The sequence below is a fragment of the Zalophus californianus genome, chromosome 8 (genome assembly GCF_009762305.2).
Source record: "Zalophus californianus isolate mZalCal1 chromosome 8, mZalCal1.pri.v2, whole genome shotgun sequence".
Classification (NCBI taxonomy): Eukaryota; Metazoa; Chordata; class Mammalia; order Carnivora; family Otariidae; genus Zalophus; species Zalophus californianus.
In genome coordinates this window covers 139,017,432-139,030,244 of record NC_045602.1, presented here as the reverse complement: position 1 = coordinate 139,030,244, position 12,813 = coordinate 139,017,432, and the positions used below count along the sequence as shown (strand labels likewise).

General features: G+C 54.7%; 1 protein-coding gene across 4 annotated transcripts in view; it reads right to left on the bottom strand.

Annotated features, from left to right (window-relative positions):
• Positions 1-12,813, bottom strand: part of ADRM1 (adhesion regulating molecule 1) — a 54,148-nt gene that overhangs the window by 29,237 nt on the left and 12,098 nt on the right. For 3 of the 4 annotated variants that reach the window (XM_027623926.1, XM_027623923.2, XM_027623925.2), the window contains exons 2-6: positions 11,634-11,734; positions 7,901-8,045; positions 5,860-5,935; positions 1,094-1,228; positions 478-575 (exon numbers count right to left, since the gene is read on the bottom strand). In XM_027623926.1, coding sequence (XP_027479727.1) covers positions 478-575; positions 1,094-1,228; positions 5,860-5,935; positions 7,901-8,045; positions 11,634-11,670 — 491 coding nt within the window. In that variant the 5' untranslated portion in view covers positions 11,671-11,734. Of the gene's footprint in view, positions 1-477; positions 576-1,093; positions 1,229-5,859; positions 5,936-7,900; positions 8,046-9,578; positions 9,732-11,633; positions 11,735-12,813 lie in introns of those variants that run through there. The other variant, XM_027623924.2, reaches the window with a different exon arrangement.

Here is a 12,813-nt window from a genome sequence, read left to right as displayed (position 1 = left end):
CCAAACAGGCCCAGCCCACCCTCCCAGGGCCCCTGCCGGGACCGCCACAGGCAGGGCTGGTCCTGGAGGTGTGTGCAGACCTTGAAGACGGGGTCAGAAGCTGGGGGCAGGCTGGGGAGCTGCCTGAAAGGAACTCCACCCAGACGGATCTCAGTCACCCCGGCCCCTCGCCAGCCTCAGGAGGCTGCGCTCATGCCCTCTGCGGCTGCTGCGCTCTCCAGCTCCAGCTGCCCCTCTGTGACACTTACTAAGACGCCCTGGTGACGCGGGCTGGCTTTACTCACTAGGGCCTGTTTCCCTCTTAGTGCAACATGAGCCCGCCCACCCTCCTGCACAGCGCACTCCGACGCCCAGCGCGCTCTCCCATCTCTGTCTGCTTTATCCCGGGCACTGTGGTGTGTGTTGTATCCGCGGCCGCGAGGCGCCTTCTCCCTCTGCGTCCCAAGCCCTGGTGACCCTGACGGCCTGAGCCCTTACCTGATCAGCTCGTAAGTCTCTCCCAGGAGGGGGTTGAAGGGCTTGCCGGTCCTCTCCCACTGGGAAGCCACTGCGGACACCGCGAAGGCCGCCACGCACTGGGAGCAATGCACACGGTGGTGAGCGAGGGGCCACTGGGGCGCCACAGGCACGCAGCTCCTCGGTGCCAGGATGAGCTCCTGGCAACCTCAGTCTCCCGCTTGTCACATGTTTTGAGATTACAGAACTTCCGGAGAAATGCCATTATCACGGACACTTCCCTAAAGCCACACAAGGCCTCCCCAGCCTTGAGGCCCCCCCGTGGCGCAGCTGGTCAGTCTGGCTGCCGTGCCCGCATGCACACAGGGTGCCAGTCCCGAAAGGACCCAGGAGGAGCCAAGGCACAGGGCCCACCGCCACCCGTGGAGATCAGGCCCCGGGACAAATGCCAGAGCTGTCGAGCAGGATGGCACCCAAAAGTCAGCGTGAGCCATGCACGCCCTTCCTCTGACGTCCCCCTGGTGAGGCGCCTACTATGATGTGGCTGGTCAGGTGGCGTCAGGTTCATTAAAAACTATGGTCTGGCACCCACCCAAGCTCAATGTCTGGCGCCCCCTGAAAGGGGCCCACCACCCACCTGCATCCTTTCTAGGGCCTGGGGCTGGCAGGAGGCTCTGTGAATGAGGAACACATGCTCCATGTACTCTGTGATCCGCTGGAGGAAGCTCAGAGGCTCGTTGAAGACGATGGGCATGGTGATCTTGGACAGCTCCTAGAAGGGGCAGGGAAGACCCGTCACCAGTGGGCTCAGGCCCACCCTGCTCAGAGCGCAGGGAAGATGCTCACCTTACTCTTCAGGAGAAAGGAAGTACACAATGTGGAGACCCCACTGCTCACCTGCTCAAGCGGCAACACCGAAACCTGCCTGGGGCACGGATGGGGGTAAAGAGGTTCCCCCCCCGGGGACCTGGCTGCAGGAGCACAACTGCACACACACCTACTCTCTGGTCTAGCCAAACACCAGACATCACTCAAACGTCCCACAGGGCCCCAGGAGGCCGCCCGATGCAATGACCACAGGAGTAAGCAGTAGCTCTGCATCGCCGTGGCTGCACCATACAGGGAAAAGGTGGAGCAGCCCGTTTGTCTGAAGAAAGAGGGAGGAGATAACACACAATCAGCTTTCTGATGCACGGGAAGGCAGGCCAGAAAGTTCCGAAGTGGTCCCCTCTAGGGGAAGGGGACATGCACAGAGAGATCAGGGACAGGAAGCTAAATTCTTGGAATATACCAGAAACTTTTTTTTTTTTTTAAGATTTGTTTTATTTTTATTCATTTGACACAGAGAGAGACAGCGAGAGAGGGAACACAAGCAGGGGGAGTGGGAGAGGGAGAAGCAGACTCTCTGCTGAGCAGGGAGCCTGATGCGGGGCTCGATCCCAGGACCTTGGGATCACGACCCGAGCCAAAGGCAGACGCTTAACGACTGAGCCACCCAGGCGCCCTCCTTTTTTTTTTTTTTAAGATTTTTTTTTAATGGAATACACCAGAATCTCATCCAAAAGATTTGACTTTGGATTTACAATTCTGAAACAGAATTAATTTAGAAAAGCAACCTCCAAACATCAAGAATAAAGTGAAACAAATGAATGCACGCAAGCCCCTCAGGCACAGCCAACCAGAGAAGGGATCACTGCACAGTGACTTGAGATGTACCCTAAGGACGAAATGAACCACAAAAGCCAATAAACTTGCACGTTTCAGTAAACATGCTGCTGGCAGCAGAGGTGGTCCTATTCTCCAGAACCGTTATGCGTGTGGGATAGAGCAGGTGAGTCACTACGTGCTCATCTAAATCAGACATCTCCAGTGTTGTTAAAAACTGGGATTATCAGGGGCACCTGGGTGGCTCAGTCGGTTAAGTGTCTGCCTTCAGATCAGGTCATGATCCCAGGGTCCTGGGATCGAGTCCCACGTCTGGCTCCCTGCTCCGCGCGGAGTCTGGTTCTCCCTCTGCCCCTCACACCGCTCATGCTCTCTTTCTCTCTCTCTCTCTCTTACATAAATTAATAAAAATCTTTAAAAAAAACTGGGATTATCGGTATGGGAGAAAAGAGGCACAGACAGAAGATAGAGGAGGTTAGATTAATCCTGTCATCCCAAATTTAAAGCATCGTTGAAACAAATCAAAACAGCTCCTAGCTCTCTCCCCTGGGAAAAACCTAGAAAAAGCAACCTGATAGCCTCCCTGGGGCCCAGCTGTGGTCTTGAGTCCTCTCTCTCCCTGGACAAGGGGCTGATTCCAGATCCTGGACAAGAAAGGTACAGAACGAGCCAGAGCATCTTCTGTGAAGGATTGCAGCCAACCTGAAGACGCTATTACCAGCCAAAGATAGAACAACTCGGGGACCAGAACACATCAAGGAGCTTTAACTCCATGTATTTAAAAAACAACAGAAGACTAGCTAGTTGGTTACACTGGTCATGCTGGGTAATGGCTAGTGAACCAAATACATCACTTGACAACTGTGAAAAAGAAAGTGTCACTCACTGACCCTGACTTCCTTATGCAAACCACATTCACAGTAGTGGAAGGGTGTGTTCTCAGCACAGAAGCGGTGTCCCAGGAGATAAATGCAGAGTGACTGCGTGGGCTCAGCTCCACAACTGGAGCACTGAGCATCAGGAACTCAAGGTCAGGAGAGAAGTAACAAAGAGGTGTCCACACATAGACTGGAATGGCACGCAAGACAACCAGGAATTTGATGACATTAACAGGCTATGCACTTTCCTGCACTAGGGTACCAGGACTGTGGTTGTGTTAAAACAGAATCTGGGGGCGTCTGGGTGGCTCCGTCAGTGAAGTGTCCGACTCTTGGTTTCAGCTCAGGTCACGATCTCAGGGTCCTGGGATCAAGCCCCACATCAGGCTCTGTGCTCAGCAAGGAATCTGCTTCAGATTCTCTCTCCCTTTCCCTCCCACTCTCTCTCTCAAATAAATAAAAACATTACAAAAACCAAACAAACCAGAATCTGTATCCTTTAGCAATACAAGATATATTTGCAAGTGGAATTTACTTCAAAATACTAAGGGAGGCAGGAAGCGATGAAGTGTGGCTGGGGGTGATGAGCCCTGGCCGACGCCAGGGGTGCCGCAGTAGCCGGGGCGGGACTCAGCCCTGCCTGCTGCAGCACGTGCCCGAAACAGCCCCTGTGGGCCAGCGCGTCGCTGCTGTCTCAACAGGCTAAGCAGTAAAGAGAGTGGCGTCTCCACTTCAGAGGCAAAGCCCATCATGCTGAGCTGGTGTAGCTCCAGGAACGTGTCGACCCACGTGCTTTGTTCAGCTTTAATCTGAATGCATCCTACCCCCAAGGTGGATTCCTCGGGGAATGCAATGTAATGATGTCAGTTTATAAAAACAAGCCTCGAGATCAAGGAGCTAGTGGAGTTCATCACCTATCTTCAGACAGACACACCTGTCTGGACCTGACCTACTCACACAGTGAAAAACGTGGGAGATAACACTGCTAAGAAAAAAGAATCCCAACCGTGTCGTTTTAAAACAGAAGAGACATGCAGGGTGCCTGGCTGGCTTAGTCAGAGGAGCATGCAACTTTTGATCTCAGGGTTGTGAGTTCAAGCCCCATGTTAGCTGCAGAGAGTACTTAAAAATAAAAATCTTTAGGAGAGCCTGAGTGGCTCAGTCGGTTAAGCGTCTGCCTTCAGCTCAGGTCATGATCTCAGGGTCCTGGGACTGAGCCCCGCGTCGGGCTCCATGCGCAGCAGGGAGCCTGCTTCTCCCTCTCCCTCTCCTCCCGCTTGTGCTATCTCTCACTATCTCTGTTGCTATCTCTGTCTCTCTCTCTCAAATAAATAAAATCTAAAAAATAAAAATCTTTTAAAAAATCAAACATCGGGGCACCTGGGTGGCTCAGTGGGTTAAGTGTCTGCCTTTGGCTCAGGTCATGATCCCAGGGTCCTGGGATGGAGCCCCATATCGCATCGGGCTCCCTGCTCAGCCAGGAGTCTGCTTCTCCCTCGCCCTCTCCCTCTTCCCCCTGCTCATGCAAGTGTGCTCTCCCTCTCTCTCAAATAAAATCTTAAAAAAAAAAAAACCTCAAAACATAAAAAAAAATAAAAGATAAGAAACATGTACAAAAACATGTGCGTGTGCGTGCAAGCAGGGTCAGAATGCATACTTGGGTTTTCCAGCTCTGTCTGCTTAGAGGCCTGTGGCGGTGACAGCCCTGGAGGGGCGAGCACATCCAGCGCCAGGCCCTGGTGTCTAAACACCACCCTCCAGGGGCGCCTGGGTGGCTCAGTCGGTTGAGCGTCTGCCTTTGGCTCAGGTCATGATCCCGGAGTCCTGGAATCGAGCCCCACGTCGGGCTCCCTGCTCAGTGGGGAGTCTTCCTCTCCCTCTGCCTGACACTCCCCCTGCTTGTGCTCTATCTCATTGTCAAATGAGTAAATGAAATCTTTGGAAAAACAAACACACACACACACACACACACACACACACACACACACCGCACCCTCTAGTGGAAGGGCAGCAGGGGAGACACTGGGAAAGCAAGTCCCGTGTGCAGGGAGCAGTGATGCTCCGACAGGGGTCCCCGTGTCCCCTTGCTCACTGAGCTCTGGCTACTACGTGAGAGGCCACTGTGACAGGCAGCTGGGTGAAGGGTAAACAGGGCTCAGTGTGCCTCTGCAATCTTCTAAAAGTCCAAAACTATTTCAAAATACAAAGTGGGAGAAAAGATGCAGTTTCCTCTGGGAAAAAGGCCGCCAGCTGGGGCAGGAGCAAAGGCAGCAACAGTCCTGTGAGGAGCGCCAGGGACAGGGCCACGTGCCTGTGGGTACAACACTCACTGGAGTCCGTGTCACCCTGCGGCCTGTGGGGCGCTCTTCCCTCCCAAGGGGCACAGCTCACATTCCCACAACAGTGGAGACCGTCCCGGAGACCGTGAGAAAAGCCTGCGGCCCCGGACACCAATCACTCAACTCTCCCGCTGCTAACCCGGCTGGGCTCTGCCTGCAGCCCGGTGCGGGGGGGGGGGCTGGGGGACGGAGCCCCGAGTCCTGCACGCCTGCCCATGGCCTGCCCTCAGCATGCATCGGGGAGCCCACCGTCCGAAGCCAGCCAGCACCGAGCCCGTCATAGGGCGCTCCCTGCGTCAGGCGTGTGACCTGAGGGATTGTTTTCCCGCTGTCCGTAAACACTTGGCCTTTTTCTCTCCTCTTCCCTTTATGTCTCTGTCCCTTTCCTAGTTCATCGCCTTCGCTTCACGCTGTCATAAATATGCAGAACGCACCTTCTTAAACTAGCAGCAGTGCAACAAATGCACAGGAAATAAAAACATTTTGGCTTAAAGCCCCAAAATGAGTCCATCTGAACTTACCAAGCCGATGCATTTCTTTAAAATACTCCACACACTGAAATCACTTCTGGTGAACATCGGGGCGGGCAACGATGTCCTGTGAAGAAGCGAGCCAAGAAACACGTACTTATTCCTCCAGCGTGACACTCACTTCCCACCGCTGATCGTGCTGTGGCCAGTTTTCAGATGCAAACACCGCACCGTCTGCTCCAGCAGCTACAGTACTCTCTAGTCCCAAAGGAAGGCTCTGCACCGTTGCTCTGGGGGGTCTCCTGGGAAACGGTCGTGACCACGCAGACAACCTTCTTCATCTCCACAGAGGGGGGACAGGGCACCCCTCCCCTGGATCAGCCACGGGCCCACAGGCAGAGGCCGGGCCACAAGAGGGAACTGATTTAACAAAACCTTCCCAGAAGCTTGCCGTAAGCCCCTTTCAACCGTGAGTTTGTTCTCCTGAGGTACATTCCTTGTCAGGCTCTCTTCCCGCCAGCTTCCAGGAGAAGACCGCCAGTGTCCCTCCTGGGAATCTGGGGCTGGAATGAGAAGCTCTCTCCCCCTGGAAAGGGGGTGCCTGAGCGGGCTGTGAATCCAGATTTGGGGGGAGGCATGCTGGACCCACTCACTGCCGCCTGGGTCCTGGGGTCCCTGTAGCTGCCCATGCTCCCCACTGACTTCTGGGTCTGTGTAAGCGCCGACTGCCCCTGCGGCAGGAGCGCCCGGCTCAGAAGCCTCCGCGTGGTGGCCCTGGGCTTCTGAGCAATGACAGTGCGTGCGCTGGCCTAGGTGGGAGGCACACTCTCCCCGGGGACATCACGTTAGGGGCAACCAGCTCAGGGCACACTGTTGATTTTAGGGTAAGAGGGAGAGAAGAACAGGGCTGCTGGAGATGAAATGGGAAAGAAAACTAACACTGGCGAGCACCGTGGGCCAGGCTGCCAGCACCCAACGCTCAGCTCTGGACCCAGCTCTCCGCCGGGGCTCCGTGAACACTGGGAGCAGCCATGGCGGGGCAGGCACAGACTGCGAGGGGTGCTACGTGGAAGGCTGTAGCTCCGGCCAGGGCCAGGAAGGGGCCCCCCAAGGTGAGCCTTGCTTGAGTCAGGAGGGAAAAGCCAGAACTAAAGAGACACAGGAGGAAAGCGCTGTGGCTGAGGGAGCCGAGCAGAGCTCCACTGTGGGAAAGACCTGGGCACCCCTGAGGACTTAAAAGAGGCCCCTGTCGGCTGTGACAACGGGACAGGGGCCGGAGCCAGAGGAGTAGGGCCAGCCCTTGCCCCAAGAGGAGGGTGACCTTACAGTCCCCTATCGCAGCTGAGACTCTTCTCTTAGCCATCAACAGGGACCAGGTGGACACTGGCCGAGAATTCCAACCATGAGGTGGAGGAGGCCCAGTCCAACCAGTCTTGTGGAAAGACGACGCTGCCCACAGCATGGAGGAGACGAGAGGGTGTGGAAGCAGTTACAGGCACCATGAGGCGCAGGAGAAGCAGTGCAGATGAACTGGGGTATGACAGAGGAGCTAGGAGGGCTGAGGGGCCCAGACCCGTGGAACGAGGCCAGCAGGTCAGAGCTGGGCGACAGGGCACAGGGGAAGGAGGGTGGCATCGGGCCGACATATGAACCAGATTCCCGGGGCACTGAGGGGATGAGGGCAGAGGTCCGGTCAACAGAGCCCGGCCTGCCCTCGGGCATATGCCATCTGAGCATGCAGGGGGTGCCCTGACAACTGCCGAGTGAATGAATGCACAGACAGGGGTGTGAGTGAGGCACCTGAGTCCCCCTGTGCACACATCTAGTAGGCACGGGGGCCTAAGGCTCAGAGCGGGGTCTGCGTTGAGGCTGGAGGGCTCCCTTAAGCCAGAAAGCAAGTCATCATGGGATGGACGGAGGCCTTCTCCCCACCGCCATGGGATGCCATCCAGGGGCCCCCGCACCCAGGTGACACAGGCTGGGTCACTCCTCTGGCTCAGGGCTCAGGAGAGCTAGAGGAGCCCTGCAGCACAATGGGGGGCGGTCACAGATACACTGGAAGATTCTAAATCACACGTGCAGGATGACATACCTGTGCTTCTGAATCCCATTCTCTTGAGGGGGCCTCGCCCCGACCTTTCCAATCCCATTGCTTCTGCCGGTATCCACGCGCATCACTCCAGCGACTCTCTGATCCGCCTCTGAAAATTCCCCGGAAGAGTTCTCAGAATCAAAGCCTGCACACAACAAGCAGAATGGTCATTCTCGCAGGACTGGGAAGACATAAAGCCCCCCTCCAAGAGTCCTGATCACGGGACAGACTATCTGAAGCCCACATGGTTTCTGACTGACACATGCTGCAACCATTAGCTCTGCCCAGCAAGAGCCCCAGGCCGAGGCAGAGAATGCAGGTGTGCTTGCTCTCAGGGGGCTTTCCCACGAGCAGCTCAGACGCAGCCGCCACCCGGGGTTCTGCTGTCGGGCAGAGAGCGGTCTGTCTTTGCTCCGGTCAGGGCTCACACCCTGTGCGGCGGGCCGCCCCGATGGCCCTCAGGCCCACCTTGAGGCTGCAGCGTGTTCTGCCCCTGCACAAGGTTTTGTTCTAGAATACAGGCCATGGCAGTAGCTTCTTTAGTACAGGAACGCCCTGCCGGACTCTCAGGCCCGTGAGCAAGAACCCAAGCGTGGAATGAGCAGCTGAAGCTCTGCAAGCATCCCACATCAACAGAGAGCTCAGGCAGTGGGTTCCTGAGGACTTCCCCACCAGGAGGGCCTTCTCCCAAAGGAACAGGCTGCTACAGGGGAAAGGAGGCCCGCTTCCTCTCACATCAGCCGGTACGGCCCACTGAGGCACACGCCTTCTGCTCCTGGGCTCGCCAGCACTGAGCCGCGGCTGCCAGAACAAAGCCCGCCCACCCAGGGAAGGGGCTCCGGGACTGCAGTGCTCAGCCGCAGCCGTGGCCGTGACCACTGTAGGGGCGACACGAGACGCAGCGGGAGCTGAGTTCCCACCAGCCCCTCACTTGGCAGAGGAAGACGAGGCCCAGGGCATAAGGCCAGGCGGGGGAGCGCTGCCAGACCCGAAACATAAACAAGTCTGCTACTATACTTTCCTGAGAACACGCACAAAATCCTCTCTCCGGCTCCTCCACGCTGACAGGTTCGCAAGATGTAGCACTGATACTTACCATACAATGGCTCTGCAAGGTTTGTCAAAAACGAGCCTCCTAAATGATCAATATTCCCTCAAACAGCCTGTCACCTCTGATCTTGCTACCTACCTAAGAGCAACATCTACTTAATCCCCAGCCTAAACTTCACTCTTTCTTTTTTTAAGATGTATTTATTTGAGAGACACAGAGCACGAGCAGGGGGGAGGGGCGGAGGGAGAAGCAGACTCTGCTGAGTGAAGAGCCCCATGTGGGGCTTGATCCCAGGACCCTGACTGAGGACATGACCTGAGCCGAAATCAAGAGCCGGGCTGAGGCTTAAGTGACTGAGCCACCTAGGCGCCCCTTGTTCCTTTCTTAAGGAGACCCCCTGCCTGACCACCGTCCGCCAGTGTCCCTGTCTGCACGGGTCCCTCATTGCTGGGAGGTCCCGCCTGAATGTGCACCCAGGAAAACAAGGCAACTCATCGCTGACAATCATGCTGAAGTCTTTCCTCAGATCAAGCCAACACTATGTAAACAGGTTAAACATTTTCATCTATAACACATATTTATTGTAGAAAACAGAAAAGACAGATAAGCCAAGAAGCCTGAAATCACCTGTAATCTGATTACTCGGAGGCACACACTTCTAACAGGTCGGTCTGTTTCTGTACACGTTTTCCATGCACCTTAAAACCTTCCCCTTGGGGCGCCTGGGTGGCTCAGTCGGTTGGGCGTCTGCCTTCGGCTCAGGTCATGATCCCGGAGTCCCAGGGTCAAGCCCCAAGTCGGGCTCCCTGCTCAGCGGGGAGTCTGCTTCTCCCTCTGACCCTCATCCTGCTTGTGCTCTCTCTCTCTCAAATAAATAAAATTTTTAAAAAATAAAATAGAAAATAAAAAAATAAAACTTTCCCCTTTAATAGTGCTGATCCTTGGCCGAAGCAGCTGCCCACCAAGTGCTGATCCTTGGCTGAAGCAGCTGCCCACCAAGTGCTGATCCTTGGCCGAAGCAGCTGCCTACCAAGCCATTCATCCGGTCCGTGCTGGGTTTGGATACTCTGTCCTACTTTCTCCACAGAGCTAGAGTCAGGCCAGTCCTCCGCAGTGACGCAGTCAGCACTCTGCGTCTCTCCAGGCTGCGTCACTGCACTGGGAGACGTGGTGCTTTTCTTCTATTATCTGGTTTAGAACCAAAGGACTGAGGTGAGAAAGCACTGTCCCCAGACAGCTGCCTCCGCCTCTGTCTCAGGGACGTGGCCCTGCCGTGCGCAGAGGCAGAGATGGAAGTTTCTCCAAGCGGCACGCTGCACAAAGCTCAAGTCCTCTCTGGAGAAAGCCCTCCAGGCCAAGTCCAGAGACATTCAGGAATCTGGCTACACTGGTCCCAGGCGAAAGGAAACTTCCTACGAGACCCCGAAGAGAGGGGTGCGGCAAGGCTGGCTCCCCTGCTCCCAGATGTAGTCGCCCCCGCAAGGGCCCGGTGACCCGAGGGCCGGAGTCCCTACCGACCACCGTGCTTGGCAGGAGTCAGCTGCGAGCGGTGACTGAGGAGCAGGTCAGGCAGACCGACGCGCTTCCTGGGAGCACATCTAGGAGGAGCACTGCAGCCACAAGGTCACGGAAGAGGACTGAATAATCTGGCCTCTGAAAACCATGGGCAGCTCAGCGCCTCCTGCTTCTTGGGCTTCAAAGAAGTCAGTAGTCTGGGGCTGCCCGTCCACCAACGCACTGTGACCCTGGGTCTGAGGGGAGGGGCGCAGCTGCAGGGCGACGGACGCCCCGAGAGCCCTGTGGGGGCTCCACGAGACCGACGGGGCGGCACATGCCAGCAAGCAGGCCCAGAGGGCACAGTCACGGCAATCGAGCAGGCACAAGGAGCCCCGCTGACCCGAGAGTCCGTCACTAAAAACCTGGCCCTGAGAAGTAGTGCAGAGTTGCGGTTAGAGTCCTCTACCTAACGAGCGGGGAACTGGACTACAAGAGTCTCCTGAAGGCCCTTCCCACCACTAACGGTCCTCAGCAGACAACACACAACGTTCCAAATGTTGATCGTGAGGGATGGCGGGCAGAGAAGGAATGGCCGGCTTCGACGTCAAGGGTTGTGAGGAGCACACGGTCACTGCGCACTTCCCCCTCAGGTGCTTGGGGCTTCTTCCCAGTGACGGGGAGAAGAGGCCGTTCGAAGTCGGCGTGAGCTGGGCCAGCCCAGCCTGCCCTCCCCTTCCCTGCGCCCACCCCCGCACACGCACACATAGGCCCTGCCACGCGCTAGTTCCTGGCAGGCTCACACTGTCGTCTATGGGACAGACGGCAGGCTGCGTATCAGTCTCGACAACGGTCTTGGGCGAAGCTAGACCAGATCAGTTCTAACGTGAAGACAGCAAGGCTTGATCAGTGTGACTACAAATGACGAAAGAAAACTGAGCATCTCACTTAGGGATGCAAATAAAAGCATCTACACTCCAGGGTAACTCTTAAAGATGAAACTCAGTTGCCCTTTCTTGTTATCACCTGTGGCCCAGAGCCTCCCCCCACATGCTTCTGCTGAGTTGTCAGTGCCAGGGAATGCTCCCATCTCTCGCCTGCACGGCTTTACCGAGCCTTCTCATGCCCCCAAGACCAAGTCTGGGACCGGGACACCGTGGCCCCGGAGTCAGTTCCTGCCCCGCTCACCTGTGACGGCATCGAAGAATTCCTCCTCGCCGTTCATCCTTCGGTAGCCGGGCTCCCTTGCCACCTGGTCTCGGCCTTTCTACGAAGTCATTGTACTGGACCTACATTGACGTGTAAGGAATCATATGCTGTCAACTTTCCTTTTGGTAAAAACCCAACAGGCACTGGAGATCTAAGGGGAAACACATTTCTGTATACTTAGCTTTCAAAAGTTTTATGGTTTAGAGACGTTTAAAAAATACCCAATCACCATTCTTGAAATCAATCTCAATTACAATTTAAGCAAAGAAATTAAATGATCTAACAAATGTATGATTTCAAAAAATATGAGAGAAGCATTCACAATGTAAATATCCATCAATGAATAATAGATTAATAAGTAATCACCTTAAGTTATTTTTAAAAATCATTATCCACAGTTGTATAAGAAAATGTTAAACACTAGAATCAACAACACAAGAAACAGCAGGTGTCGGTGAGGATGTGGAGAAAAAGGAACCCTCATGCACTGTGGGTGGGAATGCAAACTGCTGCAGCCACTGTGGAAGACAGTATGGAGGGTCCTCAAACGCTAAAAACAGAATCATCTCGTGATCCAGTAATTCCACTGCTGGGTATTTACCCAAAGAAAACAAAAACACTAATTCTCAAAGATAAATGCACCCCTATGTTTACTGCAGCAATATTTACAACAACCAAGATGCAAAAGCAACAAAGTGTCCATGGACAGAGATAATGTGTGTGTGTAATATTACTCAGCCATAAAAAGGATGAAATCTTGCCACTTGCAACAACATGAATAAACCTAAAGAGTATTATTATGTGAAACAAGTCAAAGAAAGACGAATACCATACAATTTCACTTATATGTGGAACCGAAAAACAAATGAATAAACAAGGAAACAAACACAAAGCAGAGACAGACCTGTACATACAGAGAAGAGACTGACAGTTGCCAGGGGGAGGGGGAGGGCCAGGCTTCCAGCTGTGGAGTGAACGGTCACGGATCAAAGGCCCAGCATGGGGATGTCACTGATGGCGCTGGGACAGCGCGGCGTGGTGACAGATGGCAGCTACACTTGTGAGCCAGCATCACAGGGTTGTACACCTGAGACTAATGTAACATTGTGTCAACTATACTTCCACTTTTAAAAATAATAACAAATTTTTAAAAAGAAAA